This window comes from Ascaphus truei, chromosome 1, assembly GCF_040206685.1.
Source record: "Ascaphus truei isolate aAscTru1 chromosome 1, aAscTru1.hap1, whole genome shotgun sequence".
Taxonomy (NCBI): Eukaryota; Metazoa; Chordata; class Amphibia; order Anura; family Ascaphidae; genus Ascaphus; species Ascaphus truei.
This window is the reverse complement of record NC_134483.1, coordinates 54,787,889-54,813,358: the sequence shown is the minus strand read 5'-3', so window position 1 is coordinate 54,813,358 and position 25,470 is coordinate 54,787,889. Positions and strand designations below refer to the sequence as shown.

The window sequence follows — 25,470 nt, the reverse complement described above, 5'->3', positions numbered from 1 at the left end:
ATCCCCCCAGATATGGTAAAGTAAGTGTGTGTATTGGGGGAGAGGGGTAATTGAGTGTCATGGTGGAGGGTTATTGAGTGTGAGATGGGGTTATTGAGTGTGGGGAGGGGTGTTATTTATTGTGAGGAGGGGTAATTGAGTGTAAGTGTTGGGGGTTATTGAATGTAAGGATGGGAGGGGGGTTATTGAGTGTGGGTATGGGGGAGAATGAGAGGGGGAGTGTGAGAAGGGGAAGATAAATATATAGGGGAGTGTAAGAAGGAGGAGAGAAAGAGGGGGAGAGAGAGCAGGGTGGTGTGTGAGAAGGGGGGAATGTAAGAGAAAGTGGGGGGTATAGTAGTATAACCCATAGTGCTTCTAACCTACTAAAGTGCTTCATTAAAAAAGGGTGGAAATGAATCATGCTTAGAAGATGGGGGAAAAGAAGATCTGGCAAACACTGGTGGGGACAAAGTTTCCATAAGTGTAAGAGTAATCAATGTTTTTCGCTCTCAACCACTTGGCGGCCAAAGAGGCCATCAAAGCTTTGCAACAGGGTTGGAACAATTATGAAAACTACAAGGGAAAAAATAAAAGAGAAACAACAAAAAATAATATAAGATAATATTCTCAAGCCTCAAGTGATGTTTTTTTAACCATCGCGTTGGAGGAAAAACTCAGCTGGCTCCTCAGCTTGCAGCGCCCGCACAACCGGAAGACCTAGCAGCTGAGCCACCCCTCCTCCGTCCAGCACAGAGGAGGAGAGAGAAGCCTCTTGGTCTCCAGACAGTGCCCGACACACCGCTGCGCAGCTGACATGTTTGAGGTGTGTGGTAGGATGGGAGGTAAGAGAGAATGGGTGTGTGTGGGGAACGTGACGTAGGTTAGGGGTTATTGTGGGCTTGGGGGAATATGAGCGGTGCACTGTAAGTAAGAGAATGGGTGGATGAATGGTGTTTCCATGACAACTTGACACAGCGTAACATCATGACGTCACGTAGCGTCCCATTGTCATGGCAACACGGCGTCATTTGAGACCGTACAACCATTTTCACAGGAGCTGCAGGGGTGACAATCACAAGTAGCGGAGGAGACGCAGGAAAATGGCAGGAGACGCTGCACCACGCCGCCGCCGCACCCCACCACAGGTAAGACTCATGCGGGGAGTGAAAGATTTTTTTTGGGGGGGGGGGGTGAGGTTTTTTTGGGGGGCGAGTGACTTTTTGTTTTGTGTGACTGTTTTTTTTTTTAAACTTTGTCGAGCCCTGCAAATAATCATATGCTTATTTATAGTTTGTAATAAAGTTGGTACTGTGTACTGTCTAACAGCTGCTTTTCTTCTCTTCCGCATTTATTTCAGTATATACGAAACAAAAGGCATAGTTTTCCTGCACTAATTGACTGTTTTTGTTCTAATGCCTAAACCTTTTAGCACCAGTGGGGACACTGAACTATCAATCCCCTACTCCGGCAGTGAAAGGGTTGATTAGCGAAACCCTCGCGTAGAACATCCATTTGCAGCCATTAAGTGCGGTTGTGCCTCAGGAGGGATGCTCCAGTGGGAGAGCGATATGTACGTTTCAGTGTCAAGAGATCAGTACACAGGAAGAAAGCAATGACTCAGATAACAAAAAATATATATCTACCCTAGTGTTAGCTTTGTCAGTTTAAACCAAAGGGATTTCTTATACTCCAGTGCAATACAATACATCTCGGAACTGCAGAGAGCGTCTTCTAGGAAGAACTGAACATGGATAAAACTGTTCATTACTTTAAAAAAAAAAAATGTGGCACTTCAATGTGCTTCACTGTATTTCATTGTCTTAATTTCCCATTTGTTTTTGTATTGATCTGTTTTAATGTAATATAAATCAATGACAATTTTTTTTTTACATGAATAGAAAACAGGCACAAACACGTTTTTATATTTACAAATGTGATGAAACCAGACAGTTAGCGTTGCACTCCTCTCAATTATAAGATACGCATGTATTTTTCTAGAAACTTGCTTTAAAACATTGCTTGGCATTTCAGAATCTCTTCTTCGGACAAACTGTTGTGTGGGGATAATAATAATAATAATAATAGCATGCTCTTGTATAGCTCTGCTAGTTATACGTAGTGCTTTACAGAGACATTTTGCAGGCACAGGTCCCTGCCCCATGGAGCTTACAATCTATGTTTTTTTTTTGTGCCTGGGGCACAGGGAGATAAAGTGACTCGCCCAAGGTCACAAGGAGCTGACACCAGGGATTGAACCAGGCTCGCCTGCAACAATCTCAGTGTCAGTCAGTGTCTTTACTCACTGAGCCACTCCTCATAGAACCCAACTTCTGAAATTGTCCAGCCAAAGCCCCCTCCTCTGCTGGGCCTGGGACAGTTGTCCCACCCTGATCAAGGCAAAATTGACACAAATTGAATCACTGTAGGAAAGTCTTTGCCCCAAGTTTTGTACCCTGTGCTTCAGCTCGCGATTTAGGGAGTGGGAGTAGGAGGCTTTAGGAAGAAGTTATATGATGCACAAATTATAGTGTGATGTATCAAATTGTGTCTCTGTGCATCTTGCATTTTATATGAAGTAAACACACAAAATCCCAGCAAGCTCAAGAAACCCTAGAATCCACTAATTCTATATATATATAGCTCAACCCTGTTACAACGCGATCCGTTACAACGCGAATCCGCTTATAACGCGATGCAAACGTGGCTCCCAATTTTCGTATTTATGAATACTTTACAACACGATTATTGGTATCTTAAATACTTTATTGTACAATGCATACAATTGTACATTATTTCTAACGCGATCCGCTTATAACGCGATGTGATTCTAAGCACAGCGTTATAAGGGGGTTGAGCTGTTTGTGTGTATATATATATATATATATTTATATATTTATCAAATGGAAATATTATTGTGTGCTCATTTGCATGTCTTAGACAGGTCTGAAACCCTGCCTTTCACCATTATCACCCAGCACACAGCACTTCCACTGCCGCAAGGGATTCTTGGAAATGACATGCAAATGAGCACACATTTTCACCTTTTGCTTCAAAACCATTTAACATGGTCCCGTATAAGCTTGCTGCATTATATATATATATATATATATATATATATATATATATATAATATATATATATATATATATTAGTGTCAAAAGGGGTGCTACTGAGCGTGGCCTTAAATAAAATTAAATGGTTAAATCAAGCATACTTTACAGTCCAACGCTCTGGGAAATATGCAACATGCAAATACTGCAAGACAATAAGTGGACAAATAGGGGTTTGCAACAAAAGACAGAAAAGTCCAATGCTACATCAATATGACAAAAATACACAGTGAAATACTTATATATTCTCTTGAAAAAGGGTAATTTAGCCTGCAAGCCACATCAAGGCATGATCAGTGAGCAGGTCCTAACACTACCTGATAAAATTCTCATTTACTTCTATTTGGAGGGAGAATTACCACATTGGGTCTGTCCAAACACAGAAACAAGGCTTATAACACTTTGACCAAAGGGTTTAACTAAATGACCCTTTTTCAAAAGAATATATAAGTATTTCACTGTGTATTGTTGTCACACTGGATGTAGCATTGAACTTTTCTGTCTTTTATTATATGTAGTAAACTCTCTTACGTTTAGTGCAAATGTAAGCAGAAAATGCTTCAAAGTTATGTGTGTACTATCATTACATTGAGAATACAGAATATGTTGCACACCAATAGAAAAACCAATACTGCGATATTTATACCGGTGCTTCCAATGCAAGGGAAGACCTGAATCCAAAAATGGAGAATTAGGGAACAAAAATTCAATCTATTCAGACAAAAAATAGTGATCCGATGTTTCAGATGTCTGTGCAGCGGATTCCTATAAAAACACTGTCTTCCCAAATGTATAGTGAAAATGTTGTAATAATTATATTGAAGCAGCTCACGCAATATATAGTTTTTTTTATTGGAGAGAGAGGATTTAACCACCTGAAACGGGGGTTCCCCCAGAGCTGTGAACAGCAGTCACCTGACCTCAGAGACCCCCCAGTTCCAGATATAGGACTGCGGTGGCGGGGGGAGGAGTTATTCCATCCGGACAGAAAATAGCTTCCTAGTCATACTCGATGCCAAGATGCCCATAGAAAGCTGCAACTTAATTGCAAAGTCATCAGGGGGTGACATTGCAACTCTATTGGTGACCAGGTGGCTATACAGTATGTATAGGTGTGTCAAAAAGAGCACATAAAAAACTACACACACATCGGGAACAGGGGTCCCTGGATCCGCTCCTGAAAAAATTTAAAACCATACTCAATTGCGAGGGGATTTCTGCTTTAAGATAATTTGATCACATGAAACTGCTAAATATTTCTGTTTTCGCATTTAGCATGCAGAGACTCCAGCAACTTTCCTGCCTATTCTGCTGGCCATCGATGACTATTGGGATAACTTGTCACCCTTGTGCAGTGGACACACTAGCAGAGGATCTTTTTCTGAAGGGCCAGCGAAGGAATTATGGTACTTTTACAGGGAGATTATGATACTTTTACACTTTGTACAGCATTATTTAAAGAGGAAATCATGTACAGTACTGTATGTTATTTTGCTGACATGTTAACTGAACCAGTGCACAGAGATGATCAAACATCTGCAGGCAACTGTGATCTTTATTGTATTGCCCTATCCCACAGTCATGTCCTAGAGACAGCAGCATCATTTGCTTGCTGAGTTTTACAACCAGTTTTGCCCCAGTTTTGCATTGGTTCACAAACTTAAGTAATCCTGCTACTGACATAACAAAGAGTTACAATGTACGAGTTTCCACCTCCACTTGGACATCAAAATGTATGAATGAATCGTGCAGAATAGGGTAGAAGAGGATAGGTCATCATCTAAAGCATACACACACACACAATATATATACAGCTGAACCCTGTTATAGCGCGACCCGTTATAACACGAATTCGGTTATAACGCGGTTTTCACGTGGCTCCCGTTTAAAAAAAAAAATTTTTTTGCACGCTGCACACTGCTTACTGCCTCACTGCACACACTCTCACTGCACACTGCCTCACTGCACACACTCTCACGCACACTCACTGCACACACTCTCACTGCACACTGCACACTGCACACACTCCCAGCTCTCACTGCACACTGTACACTGCACACACTCTACACTGCTCACAGCACACTGCACACACTCCCAGCACTCCCAGCTCTCACTGCACACACTCTCACTGCACACACTCTCACTGTACACAATCTCACTGCACACACTCTCACTGCACACACTGCTCACTGCACACTGTCACAGCACACAGCACTCACAGCACTCACAGCACACTCTCACAGCACACAGCACTCACAGCACACTCTCACAGCACTCAGCGCTCACAGCACACAGAGCTCACAGCACACAGCGCTCACAGCACACTCTCACAGCACACAGCACTCACAGCACACTCTCACAGCACACAGCACTCACAGCACACTCTCACAGCACTCAGCTCTCACAGCACACAGCATACTCTCACATCACACTCTCACAGCACACAGCACTCACAGCACACTCTCACAGCACTCATCTCTCAAAGCACACAGCGCTCACAGCACACTCTCACAGCACACAGCACTCACAGCACACTCTCACAGCACACAGCACTCACAGCACACTCTCATAGCACTCAGCTCTCACAGCACACAGCACTCACATCACACTCTCACAGCACACAGCGCTCACAGCACACAGCGCTCACAGCACACTCTCACAGCACACAGCACTCACAGCACACTCTCACAGCACACAGCACTCACAGCACACTCTCACAGCACACTCTCACAGCACACAGCACTCACAGCACACTCTCACAGCACTCAGCTCTCACAGCACACAGCATACTCTCACATCACACTCTCACAGCACACTCTCACAGCACACAGCACTCACAGCACACAGCACTCACAGCACACTCTCACAGCACTCATCTCACAAAGCACACAGCGCTCACAGCACACTCTCACAGCACACAGCACTCACAGCACTCTCACAGCACACAGCACTCACAGCACACTCTCACAGCACTCAGCTCTCACAGCACACAGCACTCACATCACACTCTCACAGCACTCAGTTCTCACAGCACACAGCACTCACAGCACACTCTCACAGCACACCACACTCACAGCACACAGCACTCACAGCACACTCTCACAGCACACAGCTCTCACAGCACACAGCACTCACAGCACACTCTCACAGCACTCACAGCACACTCTCACAGCACTCACAGCACACAGCTCTCACAGCACACTGCACTCACAGCACACTACACCACACCTCCCACTCCCCCTCCCTACCTTTGGTGTCGGCTGCTGAGATCGGAGCGGAGCTGGCATCAGGAGGAGGGTGGGGTGGTGTCGGGGGAAATAGCAGTAGTATTAGATTTATATCGTTTTTACTCCTAGAAAATGTACTGATCCTCCAGAGTCCAGAACATTCCTTATATAAGGTGAGGTATTCTACTGTCAGGTAATGCTCAAGTGCCATTTAAAAGGAGTGATTCTGTTCTTGATTTAAAGAGAGGATAATTCTGCTGAACAAATTGGCAAAGCATTAACACGTTGGGTGCTGGAGGGGCCACAGCACCCGCGTGGATGCCCCCTCCAGCAAAGCGTGGTCACACGACTGCATAACCCAGAAACGGGTGCAGAAGGTGTTCTGCATTCCCATGGAGCAATCTCCCCTAGAAAACGAACCCTCTGCGGGCATAACTTGGCCACTGCATAATGGCACCCCATGAATGCCACAACACCCCATGACGTAGTGAGTACTTCTTGGGGCACCCACAGGGTTAAGTTAGGATGCACAAAGCTCAATCATATTCAGTAAGCCCGTGTACAGCACTGGGTTATATAACTTTCATGAACAAGGTCCTTAGCTAACCAATGAGAGTGCTGCATCTGAGGCACACGGAGTAGCTCAGTAGAGCAAATTATATGGAAGTAGACTTGCTGTGAGGTTGGTGTTGGTGAAAAAAGAGGGGGATAGCATGGCAGTATGTGAGATAGCAGTATTTATTTATTAGTGTCTCAACCAAAATGATGCTAAAAATATCACCACATTTATTATAGAAAATATAAAATTCTAGTAGAAAACACCTTTTTTATTAGATAAATCTGGGGGGGAGGGGGGTTGTACCTGAATTATCCTAGTTTTGCAAGGCAGAGAGAACCCAGAAAGAGGATGATCAGGATAGAAAGGTGTGTGTCCAGTACAAATGGAGGGAGACAAAAGGAAGACTGCAAGAGATAATCACAGCACACAGCACTCACAGCACACTCTCACAGCACACAGCACTAACAGCACACTCTCACAGGACACAGCACTCACAGCACACAGCACTAACAGCACACAGCACTCACAGCACACAGCACTGACAGCACACAGCACTCACAGCACACAGCACTCACAGCACACTCTCACAGCACTCACAGCACTCACAGCACACAGCACTCACAGCACACAGCACTCACAGCACACTCTCACAGCACACAGCACTCACAGCACACAGCACTCACAGCATACAGCACACAGCACTCACAGCACACTCTCACAGCACTCACAGCACACTCTCACAGCACTCACAGCACACACCACTGACAGCACACAGCACTCACAGCACACAGCACTCACAGCACACTCTCACAGCACTCACAGCACTCACAGCACACTCTCACAGCACACAGCTCTCACAGCACACAGCACTCACAGCACACTCTCACAGCACTCACAGCACACTACACCACACCACACCTACCTTTGGTGTCAGCTGCTGAAATCGGAGCGGAGCTGGCATCAGGAGGAGGGGGGGTGTCGGGAGGAGGGGGGGGGTGAGTGGGGAGCAGGCTGGGCCTCGGGGGCTATGCCGCTGAGGGCCGGTAGGTGTGGGGGCATGGGGGGGAGGAAATGGATGCCGGTGGTGGGAGGTAAGGAGCAAGTTGCAGCTGGACTCGCCGTTGCTAGGGGACGTGTAGGGCTTCCGGCCACCTCTTCCTTCCCTCCTCACTCCCTCCCGATCAAGCGCGCAGCGGCCAATTTAAAAAAAAAATTAGCGCGACCCCGGTTCTAGCGCGGTCGGATCGGGTGGCCCCCGAGGACTGCTCTATAACGGGGTTTAGCTGTATATATATATATATATATATATATATATATATATATATAATAAGTATGCATGCACTTTGTATTATATATACATCGGTAACCGGGTAACCCTTTGCATGCTGGAGAGGCCTAGACAGCAGTCATCTAGCACTCGGCATTTGATCGGTCAGTCACCAATGATGGAATGGGAGGAGTCTTCTTCCTTCCGTCCTCCTTCCTCATAGATAATTGATCTACTGGGAGACTGTTGGGTTATTCCCATTAAAACGGATTGAAAAGAGACTGACCAAGGTTTACGAATGTTCTCCTCTTGCACAAGTATAATCCACTAATTTGGACTATAGTTGCCTTTAATTTTTTTCTTCATTACTATTATTATTTTTAATATCACCAATATTTTTAATAATTCTAATATTTCTTAGCTTGATATTTAATTCTTAATTTGAATTATAATTAGATTATCATCTACCCAGTCAGTCACCCACCCACCCAGTCAGTCAGTCACCCACCCAGTCAGTCAGTCACCCACCCAGTCAGTCAGTCACCCACCCAGTCAGTCAGTCAGTCACCCACCCAGTCAGTCAGTCACCCAGTCAGTCAGTCAGTCACCCACCCAGTCAGTCACCCACCCAGTCAGTCACCCACCCAGTCAGTCACCCAGTCAGTCACCCACCCAGTCAGTCAGTCAGTCACCCACCCAGTCAGTCAGTTAGTCACCCACCCAGGCAGTCACCCACCCACACAGGCAGTCAGTCACCCACCCAGTCACCCAAGGCAGTGACCCACCCAGTCAGGTCACCCACCCAATCATACAGAGTCTCTGCTGTCAATCAAGACATCAAATCACATGCAATATATAGAAAGATACCTTGGTATAACAAAATGCATATAGAATAGAAAGGATAAATATATCCATAAAATTAATAAAACAATAATTGACATTTAATACATATAATATAAAGTTACAAATTAAAAGTAAACAGATATACAGGAAAAATGTGCACGTGAATCTATCACAAAGTAGATACAAAAAAATTGTAATGTATCACTATTAAGGAGAGAAATATAAAAAATATAAATGATGTCATTTGAACTGGAGAAGAGGGTACAGGGGAATAACTTCAAATTTGTGCACTGTAAATCAATTAATAAGAAATGCACTAGGTCAATGTCAACATTGAGTCCACTGGGAATGAATGTTTTTATAGTATGAATCCATCTCGTTTCTAATCTAGAGATATCATTGACCGGGTCCCCTCCTCTCCAGTTCAACCTAAGCTTTTCAATACCAATACAAATGATTCCTAAAGGATTCTGCTGATGACATTCTTTGAAATGTTTTGACAAATTGTGCTAAAGGAAACCTTTTTGAATATTAGTAATATGCTCTACAAATCTAGTTTTACGTTTCATAGTCGTACGCCCTATGTACTGTTTATTGCAGGGGCATTGGGTGAGATAAACGACATTAGTTGAATCGCAGTTAATAAATTGACCTATATTATATAGTATTCTGGTTTGAGTTGAGGAGAATCCCCTGACCTGTTTGGATTCATGAAGATTTAGTTTACACATTTTACATTTTAAACGTTTGTAGAAACCTTTAGGTTCCCCAAAGGGATAAGGGACAATTTTGTTCAATTTTTGAAGACAACTGGGAGCTATTTTAGTTTTAAGTGATAGTGCTTTGCTAAAAAGAATTCTTGGAACAGAAGGAAGATAAGGCTGTAATATAGGATCTTTTTTAATTAAATGCCGATGTTTTCAAATAATATGTTTAATCTTGGGTGCTTAAGCATTATATTGAGTAATAAATGGAACATTAATGATTTCCTCTGATACAAAACTTTCTATATCATTTTTATGCTAGTAAGTCTTTTCTACTTAATTTTTTAACCTTAGAATACGCTTCTTCCAAGATTGAAGTTTTATAATGTTTTTGTTTGAATTTGTTAATTGTAACTAAAGCTTGTTCCTCGAACATATTGTAATTTGTACAATTACGTTTGATTCTTCTCAGCTCACATAGGGGATAGTATCTAACCACTTACGATAATGATTGCTGTCCGCCTCTATATAATTTGTGCAACTAACTGGTTTATTATATGTTTTCATGCAAATAGTGACATCTTCAATATAAATCAAGACATTTTAATGTAGTTTACTATATTTTTGAGTGAATATTAAATTAAACATGTTGGAATTTAAATAATCAATAAATGATAATAGTGTCCTCTCGTCCTTTCCAAATAAAAATCACGTCCTCTATGTAAAGTTTCCAGAGCACCAGGTTTGCGCTGAACTCATGCTGGGACCAAATGTATTGGTCTTCCCACATCCCCATAAGGATATTAGCATAGCTCGGCGCAAACCTGGAACCTATTGCTGTATCTTTAATTTCTAAGTAAATCTCATCATTAAACCAAAACAAATTGTGTGCGAGAGTGAATAAGATGGGTTTAATAATAAATTCAATTTGTTCTTCAGAAAAAGTGCCTTCCCTTTCCAAGAAATATTTTGCTGCTAAGCAGCCTTGATTGTGTTCAATTACCGTGTATAGAGAATGGACATCGCAAGTTAAAATGGTATAATTCTTATCCCATTTGATTTTATCTAATATATTAAGTACCTGAGTAGTATCTCGTAGGTAAGATTTTATTTTCTTTACTGGCTGCGGTAGAAAAAAATCTATGTAGGCTGATAGATTTGATGTTATAGATTTAACCCCTGAGACTATAGATCTCTCAGAATGATTGATGGGATCCTTATGCAGAATTGGTAAATGATAAAATACTAGTAATGTTGTTTTTTTTCTGAGAATGAATTAAAATTCTTCTTTACTGATGATTTGTTTTTTAAGATCCACAGTCAGGAGATTCTCCAACTCAATCAGGCATTTTTCACTGGTATTACTTTGTAATGTGATATATGTGTTTGTATCATTTAACAATCTCATGGATTCTGATATACAGTTGTCTCTATCTAAGGCTGCGCTTATAGTGGCGGCGACGGCGACAGTGACGTTGCATCAAAACAAATGCATTGCTGCCGTCGTGTGCGCTTAAAGTAAGCGCGATGCGACGGCGCAACGGAGCGACGACTTGGTTGCGATCGCTGGAAGTCATCTCAATTTGATTTTTACAGCGACTACAGCCTGACGTCACTGTCACCGGCACTATAAGTGTAGCCTAAGACTACTACTCCTCCTTCCTTATCAACAGATTTAATCACTATGGTATTGTCTTCTCTAAGTTGTTTTATAGCTTAATACTGTTGTATGTTGAAATTTTGCTTAATATATTTATTGTCCTTCGTTAATTTAGCCAAATCTTCCTGAATCAATTGCCCAAAGAGATCCAAACATCCACCGTTTAAATAACTAGGGTAGAAAAGAAATTTTTTTTTCTTAAATGGTGTATGCTGTATAGTAATGTTAGTGGAAGTGTTCTTTAATTCTACATTAGCTACCGTATGTACTTTTTGTATAATAAAGTATTTTTTAAGTGAGAGATTACGAACAAATTTTCCCACATCAATATAGGAATTGAAAGAACTAAACTTATTAGATGGTGCAAAAGACAAACCTTTATTTAAACTTTGTTTTTGTTCTATAGTTAGTACCTTTTTGCTCAGGTTAAAAATTCCTTTAGGTTCTATGTCTGTATCATGATTCTCTTTCTCTTTGTTTGTTGTTTTGCACCCTCCTCTATTTCCTCCTTTGGTGATTTTTCTCTTTTTCTTATGTGTGGGTATTTTAATGACTCTTTCTCTTTTATTGGATCTCTTGAAGGACGAGATTTCTTGCTTGCTCCTAAAATAGGAAATGTATTGGTCTAAAGGGGCAAATTTATTTTTGAAATAATATTTTTAGAAATCTCTATGGTCAGGTGAAGAATCCGTTCTAGTCCTAGATCTGTTTTGATTGCATCCACCTGTTGATCAATCTCGATGGTATTTTGCTTCCTGATATGTGGTTTGTTTTCTAAAAAGTACCCTGTATCTTTCTTTTTCTTTTTTGATATAATGGTTAATTAGTGCGGGGTCCGCAGCCGCCGCTGCATCTCCCCTTCGGCGGTATCCCCGCCGTGGTACCACTCGCCCGCCTCCGGCATACACGCAGGCAGTCGCCATCTTTCCGGGATGCGCGCAACCTAATCTTACAGAGCGCGCGTCTCCGGCTATAATTTATTCCCTGCACTCTGCCTTTGGCCACGCCCCCCGGCAACATCCGCACGGTCCTCACTCACGCCCCCCGGCACAGCTGCTCTCGAAAACCAAATACAACGCCGTCCAACCACAGAGTGCTCCACGGCACACCCCTGCTCTGCTCCCTGCCTCTATTGGATCACCTACCTTTATAACCCCAGTCCTTCCTTTGGCTCATTGCTCTGCATAGTCTCTTTCCTATCAGTTGTGGATCCTGTGCCTTTATATTCCCTTCAGGTTCTGACCCAGCTTGGCTGACTACTCTCTCTGGCTCTCGACCCCGGCTTCCTCCAGACCACGTTGACCTCTAAGACCCTTGGACTCAGCTTTAGTACCACGACCTTCCGGACCTCTCCTATCCTTGATCCTCGGCTACAGAACTCACTACGGGGCACTCTTCTACCCCGGACCCGGCAAGTACATACTTTACTACAGCTTTCGCTATCTAGCCGGCTACGCTACTACCACAGTCCGGACGCGCTAACTCTGCTGCGGGTGCGTGTTTCTCTACGTCCCCAGGGGACGGGCCTGGTCTGCGGGCAGCACAAGCGTAACACTTAGGACGTACAGGTGATTTAGATTAATCCCTATTCTTATAGTAATAAGTGGACTCTTTCTTTCTAATTTCTGATTCTTTGTATTCTTCACAATTTGAATGAGGTTCCAAAAGTTAAAATATTTTATTTCTTGTTCTGTTTTAGTCAGGGATCTTTTCCTATGATTGATTGGTAGTTTCATCAGTTCAAAGAAACAGAGGTCTAACTGCTAAACATGTTCCAATCACTGATGGACACTTAATTGGTTAAATCAATGGTGGGAGCTTTGAAACAATTGTAAAGCTAAGGCCCCGCTGCCTCAGACCACGCGCCTGCACTGCAGACAGGCACGTGGAGAGGCACTTGACTGCTATCTGTGGTTTGTAGGGAGCGGGAGTGGCAGCCGGGGGGCGTGGTTTGAGCTGAGGGCTGCAGCGGGGGGTCTCCCGGGCTGCAGGAGGGACCCCCCACATGCCCTCTGCTGCTCTCCCTACTGCTCTCCGTGCTACTCCCCCCATCCCTCCCTTCCCCTCCAGCGGATGGCTGCAGCAGGGGTCGGTCTCCCGGGCTGCAGGAGGGAGCTGCTGCCGGCTGTATGCTGGAAGGTAAGCAGCTCCCCCCCACACATGCCCTCCTCTCTGTGCTGATCCCGGTCCCTCCGTCGGTCCGTCCCTCCTCCAACACACAACAGACACAAACATATACACACACATACATACATACACACACACTCCACACACACACTCCCCCCCCCTACCTTTTGGAGGTGGGGAAAGCTCTGACAGCTCCAGCCCTCGCCCCCACAGCTGATAGGCTCACCAGCGCACCACCTCTCGGGATCGCAATTCTCTTGCATCCCCTGGTGGCTGACGCGTCACAGCGCGTAGTGAGCCGTGCAGCGAGGGGGAATACCCCTGCTGGTGAGGAACACGCGTGCGCCGCCGGACGCAGCGGGACCAAAAGCCTAATTCTCTCAGGATTCTCTTAACTGAGAGATATTTCTTCAGTGTGGTAATGTCCCATCATTCCTTTAACTTTTTGATAAGTAGTTTCTGTAGGGCAACAAAATGATCACAAATGTTGAAATCTTCCACTGTTACATTTTCAGATATGTGCGATATATTAAGATTGCGCATTGTTCACAAATTGAAAATGTTGGATTAACAATTATCCATTATGGGAAAGTGTAAGAAAGTTCAGATTGATAGCGTCCTAACTCAGCACTCAAGTATACTCAGAACAAATATCAAAGAAAATTAGGATTTATTTAACAGCACAAATAATCAAACATAAAATACAAAAAATATTAAAACAAACCCTGACATCCTCCTGTGATAGAATATGTATCAGACAGGGGAAATCCCCTATGAAGATACTGATGGACCCCTAATACCCAAGGTAAGGGAAAAAAGCCTAAATATATGTAGAACAAGGGGTTAACAATACCCCCTTGAACCTACAAGGCCGGCCTCACCCCTAGTAAATATAAAACCACACAGCAAGCATAGATAACACATGCACCAAATTGCCTAATACATGCAAATGTCAAATACACCGTGTTATATACATACACCGTAAATGCAGTTGGTATAATCAAGGCAAGCCAGGCACAGTACCAAAAGGAGACTGTTAGTATGGGATCAACAATGGTTAACAGTTCACATCAGTTACCATAGTCCATGAGACCATCCATGCCACACTGTGATAGTAAAATGTTCAAAGGGTAAAGATCTTCCAATTGAGGGGTCCATCCGCAGGGGAGTCAGGGAAAAACAGACGCCCCAACACGTGTTTCACCCTCGCTTCATCAGGGGGCTTTGTTTTAATATTTTTTGTATTTTATGTTTGATTATTTGTGCTGTTAAATTAATCATAATTTTCTTTGATATTTGTTCTGAGTATACTTGAGTGCTGAGTTGGGACGCTTTTCTTTTTCTTTTCATTGTTATATTACTTCTAGTCCCTAGCACCGTTAGTGGTTATTATGTTACTAATTTAAGTACTCATTATTTATTTAGTCTGTTGCAGGCCGTTTGTCTTGTTGTAATATATATATATACAATGCTCTACACAGCGGACACAATACAAATACCACACAGGAATCGGGAATACAAAAATCAGAGGACGGTTCACCTGTTCCTCCAGCAATGTCGTGTACCTCATCATGTGCATGAAATGCCCAGGGGGCTGCTACTACATAGGTGAGACAGGGCAGGGGCTAAACAAGAGAATGAACCTGCATCGCCACAGCATCACACGCGGAACAAGAGACAGTCCTGTTGGTGAACATTTCTCTGACTCTGGCCATAAGATGAACGATCTGAGGGTTGCCATATTCAAAGGTAATCTTAAAACACTGAAAGAGAGACGGTTGCATGAATACAAATTTATGCAACTGTTCAGGACACTTAGCAGTGGCCTAAACAGAGATCGAAATTACTGACACAAGTGAACTCTCTTCCCATGAGCGCTAAAGGCCATGTCTGTACATACTGTGCTATATGTATGCACACACAGCTGTCTCTTACACATACTAATACTCCTTGTTTTTCCATCCCTATACACCAACAGGGACCACAAAGTATCCACACACACTTTTAGTTGTGCTACAATCTCTCACATTTCCACACCCACCCACACCATTTATATCCACTCCCACTCCACACACACCTTTTGTAAAGCACTGTATATACTCTGGGCTCTCCATTCTTTTTATTCACACTGATACACACACACACTCTTACATCACTCGCTTTCAGGAACCTTTTGACACCTCTAGCCATAAAACACATCCACACCGGGGGAAGGACCAGCACAGATAACATTCCAATAGACACTGTTGTTAAGTATACCTTTTGCTTGCTTCATTCATTGTAACATCGCCGGAAGAAGAGATCAGTGTATCTCGAAAGCTCGCACAAATAAAAGCATTTCGTTAGCCACAGAACGGTATCATCTATTTATTTTTTGATTATTTATTTTTTGATTATTTATATATATATATATATATATATATATATATATATATATATATATATATATATATATATATATATATATTCCTTATTTTTTCCTACCTCCTATTGTTCACAGCACCCCCCTCCCCTCACCTGCCCAAAACAAGCTCACGTACAGTACATAAATTGGACCAAAGTACATTGATAAAGTTACAGAAGTCCACAATGATTCTCTGTGTCATTTTCACTATTAAACTGTTATTTTAACACAAAAGCAGCAGATCTACATCTCAATAAGAAGACTACACCAGTGGTTTACAACTTTTTTTGGTTGAGAAGCCCTAAGTGAAATTGAGGAACCCCCCACCCTCTCTAATAGCACGTCAGAGATCAGATGCATTGTAAGGAACCCCAATTCCCTCTAATAGTGTGTCTGTGATCAGATGTATTTTAAGGAACTCCAACCCTTTCTAATAGTGTGGCTGAGATCAGATGCATTGTAAGGAACCTCAACCCTCTCTAATAGCGCGTCTGAGATCAGATGCATTGTAAGGAACCCCAACCCTCTCTAATAGCGCATCTGAGATCAGATGCATTGTAAGGAACCCCAACCCTCTCTAATAGCGTGTCTGAAATCAGATGTATTTTAAGGAACTCCAACCCTTTCTAATAGTGTGGCTGAGATCAGATGCATTGTAAGGAACCTCAACCCTCTCTAATAGCGCGTCTGAGATCAGATGCATTGTAAGGAACCCCAACCCTCTCTAATAGCGCATCTGAGATCAGATGCATTGTAAGGAACCCCAACCCTCTCTAATAGCGTGTCTGAAATCAGATGTATTTTAAGGAACTCCAACCCTTTCTAATAGTGTGGCTGAGATCAGATGCATTGTAAGGAACCCCAACCCTCTCCAATAGCACGTCTGAGACCAGATACATTGTAAATTCTTCTGTATTTGATACAATTTTCAATTGACCAAAAACTTCCAGGGAACCCTTTAGGGATGCCTGGAGAACCCAAGGGTTCCTAGGAACCCTGGTTGAAAAACACTGGACTGCACAATCACTAAAGTCTACAAAACCGCACTTGATCCTGTCATGAATGAAATATACTTTAAAATCACAGTTTATGGATTTTCTTTCATGGATAATTTTATGATGTTACAATTTATTGTAACACATTGGGGAGAATGATTGGTGTTGCACAATGAAACACAGGTACGGTCATGACAAGCAGGACTGAAAAAAACAGCAGAATGAAAAATGAAATTTGTCATTTACACACACCTGATATATTCCACAATGTAGTGCTGAACTGGGGAGCTGCCTTCCCCGGCACCTTGCTTCCAAGATATTGCTACTTCTGCGTCAGACACCACCACAACCTGAGGTTGGGACGGGGGATCAGGGACCATGCACTTATCTAAACAACAGAAAGGCAGATCAATATTAATACTGTATATGTTTCTTCTAATTTAAAGATAAAGAAACGCAACAAAAACCTTGGAGAAAGTCCAGCGAAAAACGCCACGTCCCCCCCCCCCCCAAAAAAAATCAATATCAAACAAGTATGAAAGAGAAGAAACCAAAAACTAAACATTAAGGAGAACTATAGTGTATAAATCACGGTGGAGGTACAAGCTGTAAATGAATAGAAAATTGATTTCTTCTAATAATCTACATCAGTAGAAACTGATTTGTGATGTGTTTAAACAACACATACAAAAATAATCAATTTTGAAACCGCTTTTAGGAACTATGACTTGTAATTTGTAGATCACTAGCGTGCTGATTATCAGACAGTCACTGATTGGAAATTAAGTGCTTTGCAAAATACTGTGTGATTACAGTAAATTACCAAGAACACACAAAGTGCACAACCCTGCTCCTAGATGTCGCTAGTTTATTTGTATGTTGCGTAGTATTTTTTGTTTGGTGTTGTCCTAACACATTTTTAAGGTGCTGGTTTAGGTAACCATACATAAACTGGCTAAGCAAAGAAACTTTTTAAATCAAGGTGGTGTGATCCCACAGGATTCTTCATAAGGAGCTCGCCGTTATTTAGAGATTAGATAAACAAAAAAGCAGCACTAACAGAATAGATGTTGGTTTCTGTTAGATACCGAAAAAGAAAGCGCGAGAGCAAACAGAGTTCAGGTTACTGGGTTTAGAAAGGTCTAATAGACTCAATACAGCATATTGATCCAGGTATAGTGATCCGACATTAACTCTCAGGCCAGCTGACAGGGGGGGGAAGGCAGGACAATTGTCCCGGGCCCGGAGGCTGCGGGGGGTACGGACGGCCAGCGCTGGCATTTGGGCCTGACTTCTGGGGCCAGCAGCTCCACGCCCAGCTGCCAGCAGGCATATCTCCGCTGCTGTTGAACCCTCCAGTGTAGGCCCTGCCCCTGCACCAGAAGTTCATCGGCGTGAATGCACGGCACTGAAGGTGCACGGGGGGGGCGGGGGGAGGTGCAGGGCGGGGGGGAGGGGGTGATGTGTGGTGCAGGGTGGGGGTGAGGGGGAGAGGGTGATGTGAGGTGCACGGAGTGATGTGAGGTGCAGGGGGGGTTGATGTGATGTGCAGTGGAGGGTGAGGTGCAGGGGGGGGGGTGATGTGAGATGCAGGGAGTGATATGAGGTGTAGGGGGGGATGTGAGGTACAGGAGGGGTGATGTGAGGTGCGGGGGAGGGGGATGTGAGGTGCAGGGGGGAATGTGATGTGCAGGGGGGAATGTGATGTGCAGGGGGAATGTGATGTGCAGGGGGAATGTGATTTATGTGTAGGGGGTATTATATGTGTGTGAAGTACAGGGGGGGTATTATGTGTGTGATGTGGAGGGGAGCACCATGTGTATAGGACATGGGTGTGGGAGAGAGGTGGGGGCGTGAGGACAGAGAGGGGTGAGGCGTGTGGAGGGGAGAGGGGTGAGGTGTGGGGGAGAGGGGAGAGATGGGGTGTGAGATAGAGGGAGAGTCTCGCAAAGGCCGCCGACACTGGGGTTGCTTGGACTGTGTGTTGGGGGGAGGGGCACAATGGAAACTGTTGTCCTGGGCTCCAGGGAAGCTGTCTGCGGCCCAGTTACCTCTTATTGACTTGAATGGGAGTTAACGTCGGAATGGGTGCGCTAACCTACACTGACGCTTGATAGATCTACCTCAATGTAGGGTAAGGACTTTGCATCTCAAACATAAGCTTTCCTTCTTTTATACTCAAAGTGTCTCAGAAGAAGCTGGCAAAGGTGCCTGGTCTGGATAGATTTGCAAATAATTGGTATTTTGTGAATTCTGCAATGAAATGTAAGACTTCTAATAATGCAGAAGCCTCCTTTCTTCAGGCTCCCAAAGGAAATATTCTGTGGCATTTCATCTTAATGCTGTAGTTTCCAAAGCCCACGCCCAGCTCTCAAGCGGCTTGGTTGATATCTTGTAGAAGTCTAAATTTGTAAGACAGTGTCCCTTCAATGTAGACTGTAGAATTGACTGTGCAGCGAGATATGCCAGATTCTTTTTCATAGTACTGCATGCTGCATTATCCTAAATATAGCAGTGGATATTAGCAAACCTGCCTCAGTTTATTTCTAGCTACTTGCAAAAATGCAAGTTTGCCAGGTTTGTAGGAGAATGATTAGGACACATCGTTAAATAACAAATAGAAATCATCATTAACATTTATAGTCCAGGAGCCCTTCCATCTACTAAAAACCTAAAAACATGCAATCAAGCATTACAAAAACATGGATTGTATCAACCACACACTCTGATCTTTGAGATCACACAAATGATAGAGAAAAACTACAAATTGACATTAGTTTGTGACAGTCCATATATATGTACATGGGAATTCTCATGTGCCTGAAAAAGGCATTTAGAAGAAATTATATTTATGATTTTCTCTTTTAAATATAGCCACAATAAGAACATGTGTCAAATAATTAGCCTATGCCTGCTGGTTACCCAGACTCTTACCTGGGGATAAGGTTGAAACATCTCTTGGCATGCTTGCTCGTCCTTTTCCTGCCCAGCTATAAGCTCCTACGCTAACCCGGTGAAGGGTGCCTGGTCTTAAATCACCAAGGACTATATCCTGAAAGAGGGAAAAACATTTAAAAGAACTGTTTCACTGGGACTGGGAAGTAGTATGTTGTGTACGTTGCAAAGGAAATTCAGACTTGTAATAATCTCTCCTAATTACTAGAGATCGGCAAATTATTTGGGGCAGATTTTGATCCGCAGCGGATCGTCCGGTTCCTTTGGTCCGCGGATCAATCTGAAAAAGGGCGATTCCCGTTTTGCGGATTTTGCGGATTTTGTATTATTATTACCAATAGATTCCGTAACCCGAGGACGAATTTGTAGAATCCAATCTGTGGATTCAGCCATCCGTTGGTGAGATAGTTTCGAATCCACCAACAGATTGCTGAATCCGCTGATTGGATTCTACAAATCTGTCCACGGGTTGTATCCAATGGCAATCTTTGATTAATCCATGCAGATTGGAACCTCCCAAATACGTTTGTGGATTTTACACCGCAAAACGTATTTAGGTGGCAACATCAGCGAAAATCCGGGAAACGTATTTGGGCGAATTCATCCATCTTGACTAATCATAACTCCCTAACAACTTTACGTGCATTAGTATAAAGAATATGGAGTACACAATGCAAATTCTTTAGAACTTGTTACTGTTAGCAGGAGACTCAATAAACAGTAATAGTTACCAAGTGCTGACACAATACCCCCCTATGGAGCGCCATGAACAACTACTAAAAATAACCGAGTAAGTACTATTAGTTGGAACACTAGCACACAAAATCAATTTCAAACTAGAAAAAGAATATTTGTCATGTCCCACAGTAGTTTCACCTAATGGAAGCCAGCCTCCCTCAATCTCACATTTGTAATTTCACAGACTTCAATGGTATCTCACTCATTGAAATCAATACTTTAAGTTTTCTATTAACATGTTTTGGTGAAGAATTCCAAAATCCCAGATATTAGGGTTCTTGTCAGCGGACCTCTCTTCAAAAGAGCTTGAACTGTGGCCAAAAACATGCTACACTCCAATAAAAATGTAATTCTCAAAGAGGTTGTGATGCGGGCGTTTGGCCAAACGGCGTGCTGTTTACTAAGACGTCTGGTACGTGAGAGGCACAGAAGGTGATGGGGGTGGGAAGGGGGAAAGAATAAAATATATAATGTCTGTTATCCCTAGATAAGGTTAGGAGCTATAGCACAGAAACAACCAAAGGAACTGTGGTTAAGGGGGGAAAAGGTACAGAGGGAAAGGATGCAATGCAGATAGAACTGGCATCGATTTATACAAAAAAATTCATTTTTTTGTTTGTCATTGTCTAAAGTATATGTCATTTTAATATATTATTTACTGGTTTAGTGCACTGTTAAATGTAAAGACATATTGTAATCACTGTAAACTGGTATTTTGTGGTCTTGTTGAAATTTAATATGTTTTGTTAGGGAAAACGCAATAATGTTTTTTTACAATACTGTAAGTTTTTTTAATTCTACAAAATGTACACTAAAGAAGCTGAAATAAAATTAAATCTAGAGTACTAATAGAAAGATCTATATTTTCTTGTCTGAAGGCAGAATCTTGGGTTCATAGAGTCAATTAGGACACAAAGTGCATTAAGGTTCATTGCTAATCTACTACCCGAGGATCATCCTCTTTGTTTCCATAGGTACCATCATTACATGGCAAGCCCATCTAGCAGTCAAATGGTTAAGAGCCCTCTCCTATGGAAAAGGCAGATGGAAATGATGCAGCAGAATAACACAGAACCTATCTTGTTAGTCTATTTATCTGCAAAAGTGCAATTTAAAAGCCCAAAGCTACACAGTCACCAACATGTGTGGAAGTGGGTGAGTTAGTGACACTGCTGCTTTAATTCAAGGAGAAACCAAAGCGTCACACACCATCTGCTGCATTCCTATGTTCGCAGGAGTCAGTTGACAGATCATATAATGTTTATTGGAATTAAAACATACATCAGATAAGTATCCGACCGAGCTATAAAAGTACTTACAAAGGTCACGAGTGCATCAAGTTGCCCCTGCAAAGGAAATAAAAACAAATAAAACCGTCTTTTTTTAATCACATCTATTAAAATAGCATTTATAGATCACATTTGAAGATGTATTCGATCAATTAAACGGAAACTTGTGGAGAGAGTTCCCACAGAGCGACAGATGTAGCAGAGGTTATTGCGCATATTAACGTGAGGTGTTGCCTGTAAGCGATATTTCATGCAGCGTTATCGCAAGTGTAATGGAAAACATTGGTAACGTATGCAATACTCCTTACTCATGCATGCATTATACATAATAATGCACACACACACACACACACACACACACACACACACACACACACACACACACACACACACACACACACACACACACACACACACACACACACACACACACACACACACACACACACACACACACACACACACACACACACACACACAACACACACAAATAAAGATGTGAAAGGGGGCAATAGGGTCAGCAACATCTGTATCTGCATTTTGAAATTTGAAATGTCCAAAAGATAGCAACACGCTGAGTCATTCAGGTTTTGAGAAAAAAAAATTGTTCCTGCCACATGCTTCCCAATGCTTGATAAACTCTCAATTCACACAGACCAAAATAGAGATAAAAGTTTGAAACTTCTAAAAGCTGTGGAGGCTGAGCCCTTTCATTCCAACTGAACCTTTTTTATATACAAATATATTTAATTGGAAATGCAATAAGAATGGTAAGCGAGGTGAAAGTAAAAAAAGGATTTTGCTAGAAAAGTTGATTTTGAACCTCAGTCTGGGAAACGATAGAAACCTTTAGAATGGGGAAAAGAGGCTTCAGCAAAATATTTAATAATTTATATAGAATCCAGTCCTTCCTAGAAACATTAGCAATATCATGCACTCACCATATACAGCATATCCAAACTAAGGGGGGCGTCTCGTGTTAACTGCTGCACATGTTTGCCGTTAATTACTTCAGTGTAGAAAACCTTTAAAAACAAACAAACTGGAATTAAACATAAAAATATGGTGAAATGCAGTTACTTTATTGTGGCAAATACCATTGTGAAATCACCGGAAGAAGTGACATCACATGGGGTCTGGTGTCTGGACAATGTGGTCCCGTTCCAGGAAACATAGCTCAGGTTAGTAGAAAAATAAATAAACATTAAATAAAGGAGCACTGAGGCTTTAAAAGGGCCATCGATACGAGTACCAAAGTGAACTAGTTCCAGTGACATATTTAAGGCGTCTCATCCGGGTAATGGATACACTTTTATACCCAAATCTGACACCTATAAATATGTTTAGTTTATGTTTTAAAGTTAGACTTGGGAGGGGGTTGATTTCCTCTGGCGGCTCCCTTGTGTGTGATCAGCAAGTGTTTGTACAGCCAGAGCCCCGCTCACCATCTCCATTTAACTGATAGAGACAGAGTTGGATTAGGATAAAGAAAACACTTGGTTGACAAACACTTCCCCATTCAGAGGCCTCTACGAAATATAACTGTCCGGCAATGGGATTGCACCTTTGAAGCTACGAAAACAGAAAGGCTTCACACTGTGGAATACTGTACATGGTACCTGCCCCAATATCCCTCTAACCTCCATTAATAAATATCAAGAGACTCCTTCCCACAGTATGGGTTCTAGAACACTGGAGTATTTTTGAGATTCCATTTTGAGGAGTCCTCCTATTACTGTTTTAAGTGTTTGTGCTCTCTTAACAAGAATATTCTGCCAGTAAATAGTGTGCAGTAATGCTGAATGTGTTTTTTATTTGGGCATGTTAATTTAAAGAGTGGGATACCAAACTTCAAATTCAAATGCAGTGGAAGGATTTTACCATACAATAATTGACATGCTTTGATTTAACTATTTCAATTGGTTCTCCCAGGCCTGCACCTATAGAAAACATTGCCAATACTCCCCTGTTGTGAGCCAATAGTATGATCTGGAAAAACATATTTATATAACTTTTAGGAACTACTTTTTACATAACAAAAGAAGATTGTACCAAATCTGTCCAGCTGTACTGTATGTTCACCGACTGCTACTTTAACATGCATTTGCCTTTTGCCTCTATTTCTCTTCTGCAGCTTTATTCTATTATTGATTATTTTGTCTGCCCCATTGTTACTAATTAGGTGAAAGTCAGCCTCAAACACAGGCACATAGTTCAATTGGGACCTTAAGCTTTTCTTCAGCATTATCTCAAGAGGATATAAACTCATTTTCTGTTTCAATACATTATTGAGGTACACATAGCATATCTTTCAAGATTTATTTCAGACCTATGGGTATATGTAATGATTCCTGAAAGTAACATGCTTTTCATTTAAGTCACTCTAATTTAGAGTTTAGTTTCTCACACTTCATTTAAACGCAGGCCCCTTTATGATTTTATTTTTCATCAATAAATGTGATTGCTCTCTATTCTGTACTAGATTCCAATATCCATGGGCTATGTGCAATTACTTGCTACGGCTACCATCCCCTGCTAATTTATTAACATTGTCTTGCAAATTGTTCCGGTCTCTTGGTAAATGTATCTCTAAGCCTCTTGTTTATTCAGATACTTTTCACATGTTTTGCTCAAGAGAAACAAGATGATGAGTTGACATGTCCGTAGAGTTAACAACAACCATAAAACAACCTTTCTCCGATACTGGCTAAAGATGATGAATGGGCCGTATATATCTTCAAATATTTACTGAACGATTTACTTGGGTTTGTCATTTATATTTTTTAATAAGTAATGAATCATAGCACTGCATGCAGGTATAGATTGGCATAAAATAAGAGACATAGTTCTTCGCTGACAACACATTCAATTTAAAAAAAAATCTCTTTTAAGTCACTGATAATTCACAAGCAATTACACACTATATGCTAAGCACTAAATCCACCCACAAAGAAACCAGGGAAGAAAATGTGTAAGATCTTTTGTAACACGAGGATAAAATAGAATGTGACATTTGATCCATGTTACATATGAATATCTGAATATCAGTAACCTATGAAAGCTTATCTTTTACATTTTGAACCTGTTGCCAACACCATTAATCACAAAATCAGCGATCTCCTCTGTTCCTTTCCATTCAGATGATGTTCCTTGTACTTAGCTAAGGCAGGGGTGTTCGGAAGCAGGATCATGCACGCCTTACCAACCCTGGAGAGCGATCCAATGAGTCTTACCGCCAATACATCCATAGTACTCCTTTAACAAATACACTACAGTGTACATAGGGACATATTTAATAAGTGGTTCTATTCCATAAGGCACCTTTCGGAGCCACCCATTGGCCCTTTCACTAGTGCCATAAGTTGTCTTCCAGACCTGGAATGGGTCGAATGGACCAGCACCACTTAGAAAATATAAGCCTTATATTTGTGTAAGCAGCATTTTTTGTCAGCTATGTAGTCTTCCTTTTAATGCCAATCTAATGCTCTTGCGAGTCTCACTGCAGGTTCCCAGCATGTCAGAGGAAAGCTTCCTGACATCACAAGAATGATCTCCTGATGACACAGAAATTACCCTCGATTGTGCATACATGCCCCCGATTGCATTTCAA

General features: G+C 42.2%; 1 protein-coding gene across 2 annotated transcripts in view; it reads right to left on the bottom strand.

Annotated features, from left to right (window-relative positions):
• The window catches only part of EGFLAM (EGF like, fibronectin type III and laminin G domains), a 145,476-nt gene that overhangs the window by 74,237 nt on the left and 45,769 nt on the right, over positions 1 to 25,470 (bottom strand). For both annotated transcript variants that reach the window (XM_075588480.1, XM_075588486.1), the window contains exons 3-6: positions 22,802 to 22,885; positions 21,891 to 21,917; positions 19,813 to 19,930; positions 17,131 to 17,266 (exon numbers count right to left, since the gene is read on the bottom strand). In XM_075588480.1, coding sequence (XP_075444595.1) covers positions 17,131 to 17,266; positions 19,813 to 19,930; positions 21,891 to 21,917; positions 22,802 to 22,885 — 365 coding nt within the window. The remainder of the gene's footprint in view (positions 1 to 17,130; positions 17,267 to 19,812; positions 19,931 to 21,890; positions 21,918 to 22,801; positions 22,886 to 25,470) is intronic.